The sequence below is a fragment of the Tauraco erythrolophus genome, chromosome 14, assembly GCF_009769465.1.
Source record: "Tauraco erythrolophus isolate bTauEry1 chromosome 14, bTauEry1.pri, whole genome shotgun sequence".
Classification (NCBI taxonomy): domain Eukaryota; kingdom Metazoa; phylum Chordata; class Aves; order Musophagiformes; family Musophagidae; genus Tauraco; species Tauraco erythrolophus.
In genome coordinates this window covers 905912-926586 of record NC_141478.1, presented here as the reverse complement: position 1 = coordinate 926586, position 20675 = coordinate 905912, and the positions used below count along the sequence as shown (strand labels likewise).

The following is a 20675-nucleotide window of genomic DNA, read 5'->3' as shown; positions in this document are numbered from 1 at the left end:
ACACTAGAACGGTGCTCAAACCATCCGTCTGAAAAATGAGGTCTGGCGTGGGCTGGGTGGGCAGGTCCAGCTGGTCCCAGGGCAGCCGGGACCCTCTGTCGGGTCGCGCTGCCGCCGGGTGACCAGTGGGGAAACATTTGGGGAAGGGAAACCGAAAGCAGCAGTAATTCGGGGGAGACCTCTCAGAAGTGCTCATGGTGCTATCATTTGACGTTTTCAGCCTCTTGATGGTGTTGGCAGGCCAGCACGAAACTCTTGACTTTTATTGTTATTTTTATACACACGAAGTGAGCATCCAGCATTCCAGCAGCACAGCCGACCGCTTGGATTAGTTTGGGTTTTTTTCCCTAAGGGGTCTTGAAGCTGACAACCCGTTTCTGTAATTTTCATTAAAACGTTTACCCACTGAAGCTAAATAGCTGTAATTTAAGAAAGGGAGACAGGGCGGAGGGATGAAGTATCAGCCTCAGTTACCCCCCCCGAGCCCCGGGCTGGCGGTGCGTGCGAAGGCTCCGTCCCCTCCTCGCCCCCCGCCGTCGCGTGCCAAAGCCATTGCCGGTGTCACTCTGGGGCCGAGGGGGTGGTCAGGGCCACCGAGCCACGAGAGAAATGACACGTTGGTTTTGGGGTCGGATCCCCTTGCACGTGTTCGTGGAGGAGCAGGAGCGCTGCAGCTGCGTCCCCGCGTCCGCCCTCCGGAGCAGCAAAGTACTTCCCCGCCTGGGTTCCGTAGGCGGTTACGGCGTAGCAGCGTAACGGTTGGTTGAGATGTTCTTCTGTGTTCTCACAAGCTAAAAATCCTTTTTTTTCTGCTCATATAGACTCACCTCTGTTAAGGTTAGTTGATTCTTTTAACTAGAATATCCGATATTGTACGAGGAGCGGCACTCGGCCGGCACAGCCGTTACGCGTCCGGGGGTGTTGTGTGTTAATCCCTCCCTGTCGTAGGGAGGATTTGCCGTTAGGTTGGTCCCCGGAGGAGGACCTGTGCTGTCGGGAGCAATGTTCGGTCCCAGAAGGGGAAGTTCCTGCGTGTAATTTGTCTGTAAACCACAAGCCGTGATTTCACTATTTGTGTTTTATTCCTTTCCGACGTGGTGTCAATTTTTACGGCTCAAGAGCCTGCGTTCAGTCCTGTTTTCCTTCTCCGGCACCATCCGTCCCGTGCTTTCGTCACGCTCCCAGGTTTTGCTGAGGGATGCCCTCTAAACGTGCTGGGGTTAACGGCTATAGCTCACGAGTGTGTTAAATTAAACAGTTACTGAAGGAAATGGAAAGGTTTCATATTTTCTCTTCCCCTTGGGGGTTTTCCAGGGATTTTTCACCGAAAACGCAGTGAAGTGGAGATGGTTTAGGTACTGGCAATCGGTTTGCATCAGGGGATGGTTTAGGGCTGCCGTTTGCAGCTGGGATCTGTGTGGTTCCATGTGAGCTGGGTCGGTGGGGTGAATGCCGGCAGCCGGCAACTCGCGTTTCGGAAGGCGTCAGCCCCCGGGTTGTGCCGGTGCCTACTCCAGGTTTGCAATCCGTTCATTCCAGTGCTAACCTGAGCCTCTCCTGTGGCACTGTCCCTGTGCAGGGTCACATCCGTGGCCGGGAGGAGAGCACGAGATAACCCCTCCCCGTGAGAACGAGCCAAACCCATGGCACCATCCGCGCAAAGGTGGGATCACCGGAGAAGCGACCGCGGCGGAGGGGAAGACCATAACGGCCCCTGCTGTTTCCTAAATGCTCCAGCCTGGCCAAACACAAACCTTTGGGAACACGCTGATGAAACAACCCCTAAATCAAAGGCGCTGAGCTTCTGCGAGAGCTCCGTGCCCCGCGTGCCGTGTGGCAAGTGGGTTTTCGTGTTAGCCGGCCACATTTCATGCACCTGGAGCGGAGCTGGTCCCTGAGCATCCCCCGCCAGCCCAGCCACGGCTGCCGGTGCACGGCCGGAGCACGGTGCCCACCGGCACCTTCGTGTCCCTGCAGCCCCCACTGTCTCTGCGGCACAGGGAACCGCAGCAGCCGGGAGAACCTTTCTGTCCCAGCCCGGAAAACTCTCTGTTCCGAGAAGATCCAACCCCGACACATCCGAAGGCGCGGGGTTCGCAGAGCAGAGGCGGGCGCCCCGGCGCTGCGGTGACTTTCAGCTGTCACAACACGGCGGCGGCGCCGGGGCGTCCTTCTGGGAAGGGCTGAGCAGAGCCCGTTCCCAAGCGCTGGGACCGGGAGCAGCAGGAATTCGTGTAAACCAGAAGCGTGGCCAGCCCCTGACCCCACAGCTCCCAGGATGAGGTGGGCGCTGTGGCTGGAGAAGTTTGGATTGCAGTGTGGGAATCTCTCCTGGAAGGGCGTTTCGTCTGATTTTTGCTTAAATACCTGCAATGTTTGCTTTCACTGGGACAGGAACAGCGTGAAAGTGGCCTGTGCTGGAAAGGAAAAACTCCGAAGCCGGAGCCGGTGCCGCTCTGACTCCCGGCTCCCGCGTCGCGAGCTCTGCCGTGCCTGACGGCACGATCGGCGTTAAGCCGCGGGGACGCGGGAGCACGTGTGTGCGGAGCCCCGCGCTCCCCCCGGGAGCAGAGCCGGTATTTGCTTGCTCAGCTTTCCCAGGATCCGTGTGTTCACTTGCTCCTCGGAACCAAGGCATGAACTAGAAATGCCTTTTTCTCTTCTTTTAAAGACACAAGAAGGTTGTTACTTTAGAAACAACTGCTGCAGTAGCGTGGGGAGGGAAGCAGGAAGGCAACTGGGAATCAAAAGATGTTTGAAATAGGAAGATGCTTTTCCCTGGGGTGTCGAAGGATGGTTTGCCGGGAAGGCGAGTTTATCCTTTTTGCTGGGTTGATTAGGGCAGATATGAAAGAGAAAAGCAAGAACACCTCTGCCATGGAGACAGGCTGGGAGAGTTGGGGCTGTTCAGCCTGGAGAACAGAAGGCTCCAGGGAGACCTTCCAGCACCTTCCAGTGCCTAAAGGGGCTACAAGAAAGCTGGAGAGGGGCTTTGGACAAGGGCGTGGAGTGACAGGACAGGGGGCAATGGCTTTGAACTGAAAGAGGGGAGATTTCGATGGGATCTAAGGAAGAAATTCTTCCCTCTGAGGGTGGTGAGGCACTGGCACAGGTTGCCCAGAGAAGCTGTGGCTGCCCCATCCCTGGCAGTGTCCAAGGCCAGGTTGGATGAGGCTTTGGGCAACCTGGTGTAGTGGAGGGTGTCCCTGCCCATGGCAGGGGGGTTGGAACTGGATGGTCTTCGAGGTCCCTCCCAACCCAAACCAGTCCGTGATTCTATGAATACGTCAGACCCCAGCACAGAGCTCCCCGAGCTCCCCGGCCGCTGTGGCCACTGTCCGTCAGCCAGACCCCGGCAGAGCAGACGGAAGCCCTCCACCGCGGCGACACACCGGTCCCGCCAAGAAGACGCGTGCGTTTGACCGGGGGCCGCGGCAGAGCCCTCCCCCCGAGCCGGCGCCCTGCCTGCGAGCCGCGCAGGCGGAGAAGACCCTAAATCGTGTTTTCGTTCGCGCGCCGGGCTGCGCGGTGACCGGGGTCATTCCCTGTGTCACTCCAAGATACTTTTGGTTCATTACTTCGGAAAGACCCCATTGAAGGCTGGTGCTGCAGAACCCGCACGCTTCGTTTGGCACAGGGTACGGGGGGGGGATGCCCACTCATTGTGAGCGGTCGCAGTGGGGGGGGGGGCAGAGTCCCTCCAACCTTTGGCCGCTGGGTTTTACTTGGCCCGTTTGAAAAATGTTTGGTTTCTCCTCCAAACTGTCAGAAGCTACAGGGAATTTTGTTCTTGCAGCCTGGTCGCCTTCCAGCGCCGGCTGGACGTCTGCACTGGGTTAGCAGGAGCTGTGGGCTGGTGTTTAAGGCAGGAATGCACATTTGTACAAATCTGGGCAACCTTAATTACAGCAGCAACCGGTACCTGAGCTGTGGCTCCTCTTTCAAATTAGTTGTTCTTAAAATTTTGTATTGCTGAAGACTTTTTTTGGGGTGCATGGCATAGACTGTGGTTTGTCGGTAAGAATAATTCCTTTCGTTTGATAAAAGACAGACATAGAATTTATGTTTATGTTGAACAGCATTTTCAAGTAAATTAAGTGGCTCAACCAGCAAGAGAAGGCAGATAGTTGACAGCTGTCCCACACCTCCCTCTTTGGCCCTTGCACATGAACGCCTCTCGCCTCTCCACATTCGCTCCCCCTCGTACTGCTGGACTGGGAAAAGACTCTAAATGCACTTTTTCCCTGAGCCAAATCTTTTGTTCAGCTGTGCTGGAGTTGGAAAATGACTGTCCCTTCCTATTCAAATGGCTTCATCCCCAGGGACTTTGGAAGGGAGAGACAGGAGGGACCCTGCTCCCCCAGCAGCCGCAGCTCTTCCATAGAATCACAGGATAGTTTGGGTTGGAAGGGACCTCGAAGACCATCCAGTTCCAACCCCCCTGCCATGGGCAGGGACACCTTCCACTACACCAGGTTGCCCAAAGCCTCATCCAACCTGGCCTTGAACACTTCCAGGGATGGGGCAGCCACAGCTTCTCTGGGCAACCTGTGCCAGTGCCTCACCACCCTCAGAGGGAAGAATTTCTTCCTTAAATCCCATCAAAATCTCCCCTCTTTCAGTTTAAAGCCATTGCCCCGTGTCCTGTCACTACATTTTTTGGCCCAAAAGTGTGAAGTTCTGTCTTAAAATGGTTCCCGTGGGATAAGCAAATCTCGGGTGCAGGTACCACAGGGGGTCCTGAGCTCCGGGGCTCCGTAAGTGCCCGAGGAGGATCTGGGACCACCCGTCCGCAGGGGCCTCCGGGCTCGGTGTCCATCCCAGGGCAGCCGCCTTCTCTGCTGCTTTGAAAACCCAAACGCGAGCGGTTCAGCAGCTCCTGAAGGAGGGCAGAGCGGAGGGGAAGGGGAAGATGAAATTCTGAGTAATGGGAAAAGTCTAAAAAGATAAAAGCCAACACAACCCAAATATAGAAACTTAAATGAGGCAAATAAAGCTTCACAATGACTAGAAATTGCCTTTCCAACAATTTCCTAAGAGGTTGCACTCAGCTTCTGGATTTTAGATGTATCCACTCCTGGCTCGCCAGCCACACGAGACACTAGCCTGGTGCCAGCCCGGCTGGCGAGCCAGGAGCTGGTGCAGAGGAGCAGCAGGAGCATGGGGAAGGGATGCTCCTCACCCAGCAGACAGCGGTTACTGGTTGCAACATCACTCTGTGGCTTGCTGGTGCCCTCTGCAGTTGTTTCTCCTTACTGGAAATGCAAAATATTAATAATATGAAGGGGCAATTTTATTATTTGATGATGGCAAGTGAGGACAGGTGCCACGTGCCTGTCTCCCCAGGGCTGGAGAAACACTGTACGGTCCTCAGGCACCTAAAATCCTGCCCAATATGACCCGATGCAACTCTCCTTGACCCATCCCTGTGCCCTGCTCACTGGCTGTTTCCCTGCCACCACGCAGTACGGCTTCACCGCCACGGTGAGCCCGAACCCGGCGGCTCTGGTGGGAGCGCGGCGAAGCCTCTGCCCTCCCCGCTCCGCAGGGCAACAGCAACTGGGATGGACAAAGCTCCCAACCCCAATTTCATAGGGAATTGCTGAAAAGCGCAGCGGCTCTGGAGCTGCCTCCTGTGCTGCTGGAGCCCAGCCCTGGGGAGCCACCTCCCAGTCCCCCCAGTAACCGGTTCCCTGAGGAACTGGGAATATTCCTGTTTTCAGAGACCTGCTTTTGAGGTCAGGTCGGGTGCTCCAGTGCAGAGCGATGCAGGAACATGGAAAGTCCTCTCATGGTCTTCAAAGCATCCTATTCCCTGTCCACCAAGTTTTGTCTGAGATGGAACGCCGCCCTTGGAGTGTTTTGCAGAAGGCCCATTTGCTCCAACTTAACTCCAACTTAACTCAGTCTGTGCCACCTGGCTCTCCCTGAGGCTGGACAGAGATGACGTAAAAGGCAGAATCAGGCTATTTCAGCAGAGAACAATGAACTTCATTTTGTTTCACGAAGGAGTTTGTTTTCTATATTTATTTTTAAAAACTCAAGTCTAGGATAGAAGCTGTCTCTAGGGGTTTGGGGTTTTAAGGAGACATCTCAGAAGAACAGCTGAACCCCCCCCAGTCACGATAACCTTTCAGTGGTGCAACCTGAGGCTCATCTGAGCAGAGGAGCTCCATATCTCATGGTCACAGTATTTCACAAAGCCTCTTTGCTCCCAGCAGATATCTTCGGTCTGAAAAGAAAATACCAACTCCCTCGCTGGAAAGCCAAAAAAGCAAGTTCCAGGAAAACAGCTGACAGATAATGCCAGCTCACGCTCGCGGGTTCATTTACTGCAGCCCTGTAGGGTGTTTATCTGCCTATAGTAACCTCTTCAAAAGAGTAGGGTTGTGATGCAGGAGGTGAGCCCCGCGGGCCCGACACAGCGATCCACGCTTGTTCCTTCCCTCGGGTTTCAGAATGTCGGCCAAGCTGCCTGGGCAGTGGAACACCCCCTCTGCAGGGTGGTTATCTCTCCCGGGAGAGACAGAAGTGGAAGGAGGTGCCTTAATTCTGGCTTTAAGTTAAAAAACAACTTTGTTTTTCCTGAATTACTTTTCTGACCCAGGGTTAGGACTTTGATAAAGTCTTTCCAGGTCTGATAGGCACCAGGACAACCCCTGCCCGCGTCCTCTCCGCTTCTCCCTAGATGGGATTTTCTTGCTTTTGGCCCATTGCAAATTCATTACTTAAGCAAATGTTTCCTAAGGCCTTGGATAGAATAACTCACTGCTTCATCTTCTGCCAGCACCAGGAGGTCTTGCTCACACACCTTGCACACACCAGCCTGTCCCTGGTACCTCCAGGCAGCTGCCTGAAACACGTGCACCTTCAGAAACGCAGGTCTGTGCCAGCGAGCGGTGAAAGCCCGCGGGCATACAGCAAAGCTGTTCCCAAAAACGATGTTATATCCTTGAAATGATGTTTTGCCACAGCTCCGTGTGCTGGCCTGGTTCAACTCCAGCTATACAGTATTTCTAGAAAATTGTATCTTGTGATCATCTTTCAGCCTTTCCTATGAGGACAGGCTGAAAGAGTTGGGGCTGTTCAGCCTGGAGAAGAGGAGGCTCCAGGGTGACCTTATAGCGGTCTTCCAGTACCTCAAGGGGGCCTACAAGAAAGATGGGGAGAGGCTGTTCAGGAGGGCCTGTTGTGATAGGACAAGGGGTAATGGTTTTAAAATAGAGGGAGGTAGGTTCAGGTTGGATATTAGGAAAAAATTTTTTACCATGAGAGTTGTAGAACACTGGAACAGGTTGCCCAGAGAGGTGGTGGATGCTCCATCCCTGGAGACGTTCAAGGCCAGGTTGGACGAGGCCCTGAGCAACCTGATCTAGTTGGAGATATCCCTGTTCCTTGCAGGGGGGTTGGACTAGGTGACCTTTGAAGGTCCCTTCCAGCCCTGACCATTCTATGATTCTATGATCTGTCAAGAAAAACATAATCTGGAAAAATCCATTTTAGTCATTTTAGTAAATTGAAATAGACCTGCACCTCTCAAGAAGCTAAAGGAGCTGCAGACATCCTGCTTTTCACTTCACCCGGGTGCCACTGGCACCAACGAGCTGCCTTGCACGGCGCTTCGGAACCCACCGGCTCTCCAGAGCCGGCGACCTCGTCCAGGCAGGAGTTCTGTCCTCCTGCAAAAGTGGCGTCCTCGGTTTTGAAACAATCAGCTCACCAGCTCCGTCGGTCACCGTGCCTGAGCGGGGTCGGCAACTGCAGCTGAGACACAAGCTGCTTCCCACTTTCATGCAAAACTCTCGGAAACCAAATCCATCCCTCGGGAAGCCGTAAGGCTTTGCTGGGCTCAGCCGGAGGCAAAGAGCCCCTGGGGTTGGCAGCTTCAGGGGTGTCCGAGGCAGCTGAAACCAGCACTGCTGCTGCAGAAATAATGCTCCGACCTTCCACGTTGGCATTTAAAACTATTTTAACCATTTCTGGCCCGATACAGCGTGGGGGCCGCCAGGTGCCCGTGTGCAGAGAGGTACAGAACAGCCAACAGTCACCGCTGCCCTCAGCCTTTTCTGTGCAGATCTCACACGCTTACTGCGATCCAGCAGCTCTTTATTTAAATTCAAGGTTATTTGAAGCGGGTTGAGGCTCTGAAAGCATGACTTGGAGCAGTTTTTGTGTTGGATCAGGAAATGGAATAAGATAACCCTCAGGGGATTACATTTCTAGAGAAATAAAGCGAATCATTGCCGCTTCCCTCCCAGAAAAGCCTTTTCCGTTCCCCAGGGTATTTCAGGTCTTTCTCATGGTGTTTTGAAGGATACACTTACATTTAAATTGGAACAGGGCTAGTGTAATTGGAGCAGGAATTACCCTCCCAGAGCCTGCTGCGGGAGGCTTTGCTCTTTGCTCGTGGTCCGTCGGCTGTACCCACACACTGGGCACCAGTAACTCTGCAACACAAACCACAGGGGTACGGGCAGAGCCCTCCCTCCTGCCCACGGGCTTTCAGCCCTTGAAAACCAGTTTAGCAGGAGCTTCCTCTGGGACGTATCATTCAGATGAAAACTGATCCATCAAACTGGACTGTGGGAAAATCGAGTAGGGAATTGGAAAAGCAGTGGCACCTTTCAGGGCTGCCAGTAATCCCTTCCCAGAAAGTGGGCAGTGACAGGCTCTGCCATCGAGCAGTGCCCTCATGGCTTTCCCTCCGGCACCGAGACACCGTTTTCCTTTGTTATATGTGTAAAACCACTACTTTAGAGAGATTTCCCTCCTTTAACTATTTTGTGGGGCAGTAGGGGAAGCAGACAGCCCCAGATTCGTTGCAATTAAAGCTCTCTGTTCATTTCAGCATAAAGCAGCTGAAATTGTTGCCTGTTCCCTTCCTTTTATGAATCCCGACAAGCACTGTCCCTCCTTACGCAGCAAACACATGGGGACATACTTGCCTGACATAAGGAACGTTTAATCAAAACAAGATTCTCTTATTTTTCTCTTGATGCTTTCTATGTGGGAGTAGATCCATCAGAAAGAAGCTGCGACAGCTCATGGAAACGTCATGAAAATGCTGGATTGTGCTACAAAAACATTAACTTTCTTGCTTTAAAAAAAAACATTGTTGCTTTCAAGTGGAAAAGAAAACCCATTCAGTTTATAGGCCTGCTACAACAGGACATTATTTGATTATTCAGTCAGTTTTAAAAAGCATCCTCATACGATGCTCAAGGAAGTATTTTCATGAAAATCCACCCAGGACAAGAAATATTCTCATCTAATAAATACCAACCAAAGCAAACAGTTATGTTTACATTTCTTGTCCTAATAACATTTTAAAATAATGCTTTACAATATCAGAAAGATTAAAAAAAAGTCTTGGTTAGAATAACTAATCAAAATTTGTTTTGTCAATCGCCAGCACTTTGATGCAAGTAGCTTCGTCGCAGAGATTTTATCAAACCCACCCAAAGAGTGGTGGTAGGAGGAGACTCTCGCATCCAAACAACTCCCAACATCAGAGGCATTTCACTTTTATACTTTAAAAGTACTTCTGGGGAACAATTTACACCTCCAGCACACTGAGCCACAGACAAAATAAAATTTGGGTGATACAAATCCAGCACTGTCTTCAAATTTAGTATTCTTGAATACATCTCTTACTACAAAGAGTAGTATAGGTTTAACCTATACCCTATAAGAGGGTTTAGGGTTTTTCTTCTCTGCTTCAGTCCTGAATCGAAAACTGACCTCTTCCACCCAGCTCCTGGAGTATCAGCATGAAAGATCCAACCCGGGAGTTTCGGTATGGCAGGAGACAGAGGAAAAAAGGCATATAAGTGCTATTCTTGGATGTCTGGCAGTAACAATTAAGTTTCCTCAAGGGATGAAAGGTTTCTGTTAAAAGACAAAAAAAGTAAAATGGGGAATGAGAAGATAAAGAGACGGCTCTGAGGGACAAACCCCCGGTCTCTAATAGCAGCTTTAAACCAGTGTCACCCGGAATTCTGCTACAGAAAATTATCTTTACCCTCATGTGTTTACATCTTGGACCATTATTAAACAACCCACAAAAAGCAAAGACAAACAGCAAATAACAACAGCCTTTGAGCTGTGGTTGCTCTCACCCTGGGCAGGGTGCTCTGAGCCACCCTCTGCGCCGGCACGGGGCCAGGAGCCGGAGCCAGCCCCAGCTTTGGCTGCTGGCGCGCGTGCCGGGCTCCTCTTGGAGGCAGAAGGAATTGTTTCTAAGGAACAAACAAGGGAACATAAAGAAGGAACACCATCACAGGTTTTTTGACAGCTCCCAAACGCAGAGAGAGGGTCCAGAGGTGGGCCACGAAAACTGAGGGCTGGAATGCCTCTCCTATGGAGAGGGGCTGGGAGAGTTGGGGGTGTTCAGGCTGGAGAAGAGAAGGCTCCGGGGAGACCTCCCAGTACGTAGAGAGGGCTCGTAAGAGAGATGGACAGAGACTTTTTTACCAAGAGCAGGGGTAGCAGTTTTAAACTAGAAAAGGGCAGATTTTGATTAGCTGTGAGGAAGAAATTCTTTACCGTAAGAGTAGTGAGAAACTGGAGCAGGTGGCCCAGAAAAGCTGTGGATGCCCCATCCCTGGAGGTGTTCAAGGCCAGGTTGGATGGGGCTCTGAGCAACCCGATCCAGTGGAAGTTGTCCCTGGCAGAGGGACAAGATGATCTTTAAAGGTCCCTTCCAGCCCAAGCCCTTCTGTGATTCCGTGGTCTTTTCTCAGGGCTCCCCCTCGTGGGAAAACACTTCCAGCTCTGCTCGTTCCCTTCTCTCCAGAAATCATTAATAGTTAGAAAATTCTTTGCTTTTGGGTTTTTTTTTTTCCGTTTTGCAAACGAAAAAAAAAAAAAAAAGACAGATTGCTTCTACCTAGCAGAAACAAAGTAAGCTTAGATTTAATTTTAAAATGGAAACGGAGACTTTTCTATCTGAAGCAGTATGCTCTTCTAAACCGACTTCGTGCAGACTTGCAGACGTTACCTTGAAGACATTTTGGACACGATGCAGGACAGCACTACGGAGCACTAAACAAACACAGAAGTGGCAAGGAGCAGTGCAACCATCATGGAACACCATGGGTTAGCAATGAAAACATTTTTGGAAGAAGAGTCGCATTAGAAGCGCTGGGCTGATGATGACAGTTACTAACTATGCAGAATAAATCCTTCATGCTGAACTGCTAATTGCATTTACCAAAACTACAATTTGCAACGGTTTCCATCTAACCAGTTAATTAAAGAGTAAACACTGGGGAACCAAAACATTGCTCTTGTTCTACACTTCTGTTTTAGTGGTGTGGCACGCCAAAACTGGGAACCTTATCATAGAAAAACATCTCCACCTGCTTTTCATAGCAAAAAAAATATTTTACAGAAGTAATTACTATTCAATGAGTCTTCCCAGCTGAAAAAAAAAAAAAGAAACAACACAAAGAAACACAAAAACACAACGGAAAACCTTGCAAAATGCATCTTTTGGGGTACTTCATGATAGACAACTCCAGCAGGAGTCTAAATAGAGATTTTAGGTTTTGCCCAAAGTAGTATTTAAAAAAAAAATAAATAATTGGTCCATGGGTTCTATATCTATTTTCAAAACAGTACCAAGTTCAAGTTTTTAGTTTCTCATGCGAGCATCAAGTAGCTGATTCCCTTCGCATCCCGCTGAATGCCTGAGGCGGGGGACACGGCAGCGTCCCACGTTTCAGCTTACATCTGTTTCCAGAAGCATCCGTAGGAAGTGCTGCGGAGGGACACACGGCTTTCCTCGAGCTGAACTCGGGGTGAGCAGGGAGGGTACAAGGGCTTTTGACATCCAAGTAAAACTTCATTGAAGCTGAGTAACTGAAGTTAAGGAAAGGAATTTTCCACACATACGCTAGAACTGACAGTTCTGCTGTAACTTATGGAAAAAGGGGATTGTTCTCTTCCTCCCTACCCCCTTTTTTTTTCTTTTTTTTTTTCTTTTTTTTTTTCCCTTTTTTTTTTTTCCTTTTTTTTTTTAAGATAACTTTGGCACTGAAATAGTGGGATTACGAGCTCTTGTTGGCACAGCTGTGACGTGTCAGTGTGCTGTTTTACAATGGGAAAAATCCCCCCCCCGTTTATAACGCGCAGCCGAGCTGGAGTCCATTGGATCATCTCATGCCGTCGGGAAAGCTTTATGTGGCTTAATATTAAAATGGTTACAAATCCTTGAAATCTCAGCAGATGTTTGCACCGATCTCCAAGGATTTCTCCCCGTTCAACCATATACAAGCCCACTAGAGGAATCCCTGTTTCACGGCGGAACGGCTCCCGAAATCTCTCATGAACCACTGCAGGGGATAACTGCTACACCCCCTGAGACACCGGAATAGCTGGGCAGTGCCATGGGGCAGGAGATGGGTGGCAGCAGCCTCTCCCCCCGCACATCCATTTACCACTGGGGCCCTCCTGAGGCTGTAGAGCAGATGCAGAACATCACTTCCACTGGGAGGAGGACAGCTGAGCGAGAAACATCTGCCTAATTCTTCAGGGAAAGGTAAATCCATGGTCAAATCCACAGCTGCAACAGAAACTAACCCTAGGGATCTTCTCCAGTGCAAAAACACGTGACAGCTGGCGACGTTACGAAGGCCTCGGATACGGTGAGCGAGGGAGCAGCAGAAAGAAACAGGACGGTGGGAACCAGAGGGATGAAGGGCTGTGGGATTCGCTCACCTTCCACGCTGCAGGTTAAGTCATAAGACAAAGAAGGATCGAAGTGGCAAGATCTCATCCAGAGGAAAGCTTTAGCCCCAGGATAATTAAAATGCAAAGCCTGCAGAATCAGAAACCTGTATTTGCAGAGAAAAAACGCGAACATTCAGCAGGAATAACGTCCCAGTAAAAATCACCTCTTGCTAGTCCAGTCCTTTGGTTCCAAATTCTGAATTCATTCCAGCTTTAACGTGTTTAGGAAGCTGAATTAAATGTTTCCTTCTCTAACAGAAATCTAAATCTAGGCTTAAAGAAAAAACAACTCAACTAAGAAAGCAGCATTTCGGTACAAGAATCTGTTTTATTTTTACAGTGCAGTGATTGAAACAATGTAGAAATTTAACTTGCAAAATGGAATTTATATCACAACGTCTATCAGAAGGCAATACATACGTGTTGTTTTGTTTTTAATCATAAAATATTTCTCTGGACACCAGAAATTACAAACTCTTAACACTATACACTTCACTTTGTTTTAGAGACTAATTCATCATAATTTAAATCTATCTTATAAACAATTTCTTTTAAAAAACACGTGGAAGATAAAAAGAACTCAAGTATTAAACTGAAGGCCTTGATTATTATTATTTTCTTTTTTTTTTAAACAAAAACATTTTAAGAAATGTATCAAAATGACAACTCTGTGGGTATTACAGCTACTAGTCAGGCTCTGTCACACACTGCTCCACAATTTCACGCAAGTTTGGATTCTCCATCGCAGCTGCTACTCTCTCCTTGTCATTGATTTGCTTGTTGACTGCAAAACATCACAGTAAAAAAAGTCAAGTCAGAAGCAGTTTTCAGTGGTACCTCACACATCCTGCACCAGCACCGTGCCGAACGCTGGAGATCACACTGCAGCCAGGATGCTGGAAACCCCGTGAAGGGCCAGCTCGAAGACTGAGCAAATGCTGCTGTACAGGCACATTGTGTCCACTCTCTTTTCAATTTTCTTTTTAGGTGGAAGATATTATTTGAGTAATAGCCAAAATCGAAATTTGTACAACAGCTGGTAAAGCACTGTGCAGGCAGACGTTTAAGTTGCATGGTCTGGGGTAGGAAGGTTGTGCCAGGTACAACAGCTGGACGACCAGACACGAGGAATATGGGGGTGCTGAAGGGCCAGTGGCCAAAGGCCAGAGGATTAACAGGAAATTGAGAACAAAGCAAATGAAAGCTCAGTCACAAAAGACCAACCAGCAGAAACCAAACTTTTTTGTTACTTTTCTAGTTTAGCAAAAAAACTGTAAGATGCACTAATGACACGTCTCGAAAACAAACGTGAAATTTGTGACAAATTAGTAGTCTGAGTTCTCCAGGTCCGATTTCTAATGGTTTCATCAAAAGAACGGCTTTTCCCCACACAAAGAACAAAAAAGCCCGGGACGTTGCCTGGACACAGGCTTTAACGGCTCTTTAAGCCAGTGACTCCCTACAGCTTTGACAGAATTTTGATATTCTACAAGTTTTATTTTAAACACTGACTGAGAAACATGTATTTTTGTTATGATGACATTCAGGTAGCAAGATCAAGAAGTTCTTGGTGTTAATTATTCCGCAGCGCAGAAACAACTTCTTTTGTTACAAACACAACTCGACACCTGCACAAACCGTGGGTGGGTTTTGTTTAAAAAAACCAACACGGCAACAACAGGCGTGTGTTCACAGTGCCATACAGCCACTGAAACAGCTTCAATGTGTCATGCTAATGCTTTAGCAGCACATTTATCCCTGAAAGGGGCAGTAAGGCAGGGGCAGAAAAGGGCTTCTCGAAACACAAACACACCGTGTAAAGCAGCGCTCGTTTATAGCCTCTACTTACTGTCTTCCTCGGTGGAATGGGTACCTTCGGATATGTAGATTTCCAGCTAGAGGAGAGATCATTAGTGTTAGATGCGTACATCAACAGCTGAATATATTCATTACTGGAAGAAAAAAACCTGTACAGTATGCACACGATGCATGTCAAATGCTCACGGACAATGAAAGGAGAGGGATGACAAGAGCTGATCTTAGACTTCGCTGCAACGCAACCACAAGACGATCTCCTCCTCCACCTCGGAGAGGTCCCAATAATCTTTCCTCAAAATTGTGGAGGCATAAAAGTATTTGCAGTGAGGCAACTGGAAATGAAGTGGAGGATTGGCACTGCTTTTCCAGTTTTTAAACGAACTTCTGTTTAAAAGCCACCAGAATTGCAAGTGTTACTTCCACATGCTAAGGCATCCTTAGGGAGAGATCCCTAATAAGATATTCTTAGTAAGTTTTGCTCAATGATGAGAATCATAGATATTCCATTTGAAAATGGCAGTGTAATGTAATATCTCCTTCCTGCATGGGAACAGACCATAAGCCTTGTCAACACCAGAAATCTTCACATAACGAATTTATACTTTAAATTATTTCAGGCAAGTTGCTAAAGGTTTATAAAAGACTAAGTTTGTCATTAAAGGTCCACTCTTAGCTCCTGCTAAGACCCAAACAGCTTGCTTTAAGGACACATTAACCCCGTTTCCTATCCACTTTCTCACACTCCAGCAAAACAGCCAGAGCTGGCCCCAGTTAGGGACAGCATATTGACCAGCATCAGGCCCCAATACCATCTATCTGACAGTTCCTAAGACACAGGTCATAAAGAGGCTCCCTCAATGCAGTCCCAGTTTGGAATTCTGCAGCTCTTCTAAATTCTAATGAACCTGTTCTGAAGTTTTTACTTCCTAGGTGATGCCTACACAAAGTCATGGAACTCCCCTTCACCAGTTTCTAACTGACAATGGAGTAGTCCTCGTGCTTTCAGGGCTGCTTGCTCTGAGCCAGAGGGCTGGTCCACTGGAGACAACTCTCAGATATTCCAAATGGAACAGCAGGGTCAGTAACTATTAATATTTTCTATTTATGATGCTTAGATGTATTGAAATATTGCAGAAGGCCAAATTCATTTTCCCCAAAGCAAGAGCCTGGCTTGGATTCTTTGTAACACTGGATTTGAAAACTCCCTCTCTTTCACTGAGCGAGAACCCGAAAGCTGGTGAGGAAACTCCTGGAAATTCAGTGTATTTCACAAGTGCAGTCTTTTGTAAAGGAAAGGGAGAACCACGGTTATTCACCGATCCCTGCAGGTGCTACCCGTACTGCGACATTCCCTCCCTCCACAAGCAAACAAGGAGCTTTAAAAAGACCCATCCTCCATCCCAGCGTGCCAGTGGTCCTGCAGCACACCGTGCCAGTTACGTGGTCCTGCAGCACACCGTGCCAGTTACGTGGTCCTGCAGCACACCGTGCCAGTTACGTGGTCCTGCAGCACACGCTCTGTTGAAGAGAACCTGGCACATACTCACAGGGTTTAAAGCGAGTTCCAGGACCGACACTTTACCTTATGTCTGAAGGGCAAACATCTCTGTAGTTTTATTCTTAAACAAAGGCCTGTTTAAACAAAACAGATAGGAGATTTTATTGTAAAATTCAAGGTCTGAGGTGCGTTTGCAGAGAATTCACATGCAACGATCAAAACCCACCCGTGTCACCGACGACCTGCTCCTTGTGTGTTCCGAGCAGCACAAGCCCCAGAGGAGACTGAAATCCCCTGCGGTTTGGCCTTCCAGGCACAGCTTCCCAGTTCAGCTCACACCTGCCTTACGAGCTTAGGAGTCTGTCTCTAAACACCTCCTTGAAACACTAAATACAGACAAATTCCTCCATTTCCAGCTTTCTTCAGTGTTTTTGATAGAGCTTCTTGGCTGCCACTGTGGCTGCATCTGTACCGAGAAAAATGCCTGTTTCGTTTTCTAACTTTTGTTGAAAAAAGCCCACATAAATTGTTTGAAGAACACGAGCCCGCACTCACCTGGGGACAATTCAAGCTCCTAACTTCACTATTAATGTCTAACACACAGGCTGAGCAGAGGAGTGCTGTGGCTCCCCTTTGGGAGCGAGATCCAAGTTTGGGAAGATCCCCACCACCATTCCATTGCAGCTTCCCACCAGCCCTGGCTCTGTGATGGGCTGACACAGCCAGACCGCAGCCCCAGTTTGTCCTCGGGCTGAGCCACTGGTAACGGCAACAGAAAACACTCCCCAAAGGAACTACCAGCTTAGAGTCCTCTGGAAGTTTGGGAAAAAACCTCTTTACTGCCTGCATTCCTACACGTCCTGCTCGACTATTTAAAACATTCACCATACCCTTTCCTGCAAGGGCACGAGGAACGGTGCTTCGGAGGTCACACACCACCGACACCGACTGCCCAGCCGGCCAGACATCACGGACCTGGCTGACCTCCGAGTGCTGAGAACACCATCAGCACGAAATTCAGGATTTGACACGCACATCACTGATCCTCAGGTCGGAGCCTTGACCCACTGACATTCCTAACAGGGTCAAACTAGAAATAAATTGCTGCTGTTTGGCAGGCTAATGCTTTACTGTCTATACTTTTACTTTCTACATAAAGCTGCAAAGGTTTATTTAGGCTTAAATGCATGTAATTCTTCAATAAGAAGGTGGTTGAGTCCCCATCCCTGGATGTGTTTAAGAATAGGGTGGATGATCTACTTAGGGATATGGTTTAATGGGGATTAGGGACGGTTGGACTTGATGATCTCTAAGGTCTTTTCCAACCTAGAAATCTATGAAATCTATGAAATCTATGAAATCTATGAAATAAACTGAAGACTTATTTTCCCTTAAATCTTTAAAATAGACTGAGAAATCTTAGTATTGACACACAATGGCAAGAGTTGCTAACATTGGTACGTTTAAACAAATCATTTGGAGATCTCAGATGTGATTCTTCAGACGTAATCTCACCACAAATAACAAGGGGAAAAACAAAAAGCAAAACAAGCCAGTGTAGATTCTCATTCAACTTAATTGCTTTCAAACTCCTAACAGTTCATAACTTTTTTGTGTGTTCTTGGATTGCATGTGGGGCTTTTTGTACATGTGTGGGGACAAAGAACAGCCCGTAAGGTAAGGGAAAGATAAGGGAGGTAAACATAAAGTTTTACAGGCTGGAAAAATTCCAATTTAACATTTCTAAAATAATTTGGAGAATATAAGGAAGGAATTCTGTGCCACTTCCCAGTAGATTTTTGAGAGCTTCTCTTTGAAGTTTCCCTAACTTGATAAAAACAGATGGATGTCCCCACATTTCTTCTGTTTTTTTTTGTGTTTGTTGGCATTGCTAGCAGGGTTCTCAGGATGAAATTCCTGGTTAAACTACTGGGAACACAATACTAAATTTTAACTAAATTATTAACTAATTTAACTAATAACTGATGTTATTCAGACAACCTGAAATTAACTTTACGCTCATTGTTACAGATTTAATGAAACAGCAGCCTTACCAATGAGAGTAGCCAAAGAGCAATGAGGTACTGTTGGTGTAAACCTGATGATAACCAGATATTCATCTTCCCCTATCTCCTGTACTTCAACACAGCTCTCTGTCACCACTTCCAGTTCTTCCAAAGTATTAGGTTTCTCCGGGTCCCGGATAGTACGGATTATATCTAAAGCAGAAGACAAGTGACCAACAATAAAGTAGCTTTCCTGAATTTAATAAAAGGTACCATCTTCCCAGCATTGTTTATTTTGCTCCTCTTCAGAAAAGGCACAGCTGCAAATATCAGAGATACATTATCTCACAAATTGCTTCAGAACTGGGCAAATTGAGGCATTTATTGTTCACTGCGCACATATTTTTCACATTCCACTTCTCAACTTGCTATTATTTTTACAATCCCATTACAAAAAACGTTAATGAAAACATGCCCACTCCCTAATTTCCAGGGAAGCAGTCAATTGCTTGAATCATTCTGAACCCTCCAGCCTCCATTTCCCTCTCTATATCACGAAGACGTGATGCTGCTGAATTACAAACCGAGAAGATGCAGTAGATGCCACAAAGCTATTTGTGCTGTGTTCCCAAAGAACTGGTAACTGTCCCCTCAATTATATCTGGGGTTATGATCAAGCAAACAAACTGTCTAGCTTTAGCAGACTATTTACCAGTAAACAGATTCATAGTCTCATTTGTCAGACCAGTAAAAAGTATTTTCACCTTTTTTTCCATTGCTCTGGCTATAGCGTCACTTTTTGCTTAAAGCCTTAGCCAGCTACCGAAGTGTCACCAAAGAAATCATCTCAATGAAAACAGGATGGCTACTTGAACAAAATGGTTTTGGTCCTGCAACATCCGACCTCGTTTGATTTTACGCAGGGGAATTCTCACCGAAATGACTTTTGATGTTTTATCCACAAGAACAGAACAGTTTGGTTGGAAAGGACCTACAGTGATCACCTCGTCCGACTGAAATTACTTCATATATACATAAACCAGAAGTATCTTGACACACACATTTCCTTGTAGTCTGATAAATTTCCTTCTCTATTTTTAAGTTTTACGCTCTCTGTGAAAAGGCTCCCTTCAGGAGGAAATCGATCACTTCTCCAAGCAGCGAGAGGAACACTGAAGTTGACTCAGCTCAGCAGTACTTCGTGGATGTCTCTGCGCTTTTTTTTACACCTAAATGTCCCACAGGCAGCCGTTTCAGTTCCGCAAAGCTCACGCGCAAGCGCAACTCCGGGTGAGCCAAACCAGCAGCGCTCCTTCCAGGCTCACGGCCGGAACCCGAGCTCTTTCTTGGAACCACTGGTGTTTCCCAGTATCCGTATCTAAACATCACCCGAGTTTCAAAACTGAGTTTGTTTGACATTGTTTCCTCTTTCTTTTTTTCCTTTTCCGTGTCCAGCGCTGCACGGATCCCTCACGCTACCCCAGCCGCCCAGGGAGGTGGCTGAGTCCCCATCCCTGGATGCGTTTAAGAGAAGGGTGGATGAACTGCTTAGGGATATGGTTTAATGGGGATTAGGGACGGTTGGACCGGATGATCTCCGAGGTCTTTTCCAACCTAAAAATCTATGGAACAACCGTGCCTCGGAGCGGGACCATGCCAGACTCCTCCGGGACGCCGCACGGAGCGCTTCCAGCGGGGAAACCTCTCCACCTTTTACAAAACACTCACGTCGCGCATCAACGGAAAGCGCCGTTTCGCTGGACTAACCGGCTGACTTTTCTGGAATTACTCGCTTTTCCAGGTGCGTCCTTTCCAGGTGACGAAACACCCCGTCGGGCGGGCTCGGGAGCCGGGGAGCTGGAGCAGAGACGGCTCTCCCGGCGCACTCCCGGCTCAGGATCCCGAGCGGCCATGCCACACGCTCCGTGCCGAGGTCACGGCGCCGCCACCCGCCCCACGGCACTCACCGTAAACCTCGAGCGCCCTGTCCTGCTCCATGGCCCGGCGCCGGCGGGCATGGCAGCCGCTAGGCGGCGCGGAGAACCGCAGCACCCTGCCCAGCGTGTGCGACAGCAGCCCCAGCACCAGCGACATCCTCCCGCTCCGCCATGGAGAGCGCGGAACGGACCCTCGCGGCCACCGTCCGCCGCCAGCGGGGCCAGCACGGTGGGCGGAGCTTCTGCGCACACGCCCCGCCCCCTGGGCGGAGCCCAGGGGGCGGGGCGTGTCGCAGAAGCTCCGCCCCCTCAGCGTTGGCGGGAGCGCCTGCTGGGCAGGTGACCGGAAGGAAGCTCTGCCGCCGCCCAAGATGGCGGCGGCCGGCCCTGAGGGGATGGAAGGGGCGAGGCGGGAGCTGCGGGTGCTGCTGGCGCCGCTGTCGCGGGAGGCGCGGCGCTCCCTGCGGGACGCGGCCCGGGCCCGCCTCAGCAGCGGCCGGGACGCGCTGAGCGGCCTGCTGGGCCCCGGCGGGATCTGCCTGGAGCCTCTGGGGCCGGGCGGGGGCGGCCGGGCCCGGGGCAGCGCCCTCCCGGGAGCCTGGGCTGAGTAAGTGGCGAGGGGCGAGCGGGGTGGGGGAGTCCCGAGGAGTCCGGGGAGTCAGCCTGAGCGACAGGGAGGCAGAA

General features: G+C 49.2%; 2 protein-coding genes across 2 annotated transcripts in view; one reads left to right on the top strand and one right to left on the bottom strand.

Annotated features, from left to right (window-relative positions):
• Window positions 1–13049: 13049 nt before the first annotated feature.
• On the bottom strand, window positions 13050–20148 carry CIAO2A (cytosolic iron-sulfur assembly component 2A). The gene is made up of 5 exons (XM_086620102.1): window positions 20022–20148; window positions 18103–18267; window positions 16133–16182; window positions 14582–14627; window positions 13050–13516 (listed from the first exon to the last, which is right to left on the bottom strand). Exons 1-5 carry the CDS (start codon window positions 20146–20148, stop codon window positions 13419–13421), a joined length of 486 nt encoding a protein of 161 aa, XP_086476228.1. The 3' UTR covers window positions 13050–13418.
• Window positions 20149–20386: 238 nt separating this feature from the next.
• The window catches only part of SPG11 (SPG11 vesicle trafficking associated, spatacsin), a 34491-nt gene continuing 34202 nt past the window's right edge, over window positions 20387–20675 (top strand). The window contains exon 1 of the mRNA XM_086620091.1: window positions 20387–20598. Coding sequence (XP_086476217.1) covers window positions 20387–20598 — 212 coding nt within the window. The remainder of the gene's footprint in view (window positions 20599–20675) is intronic.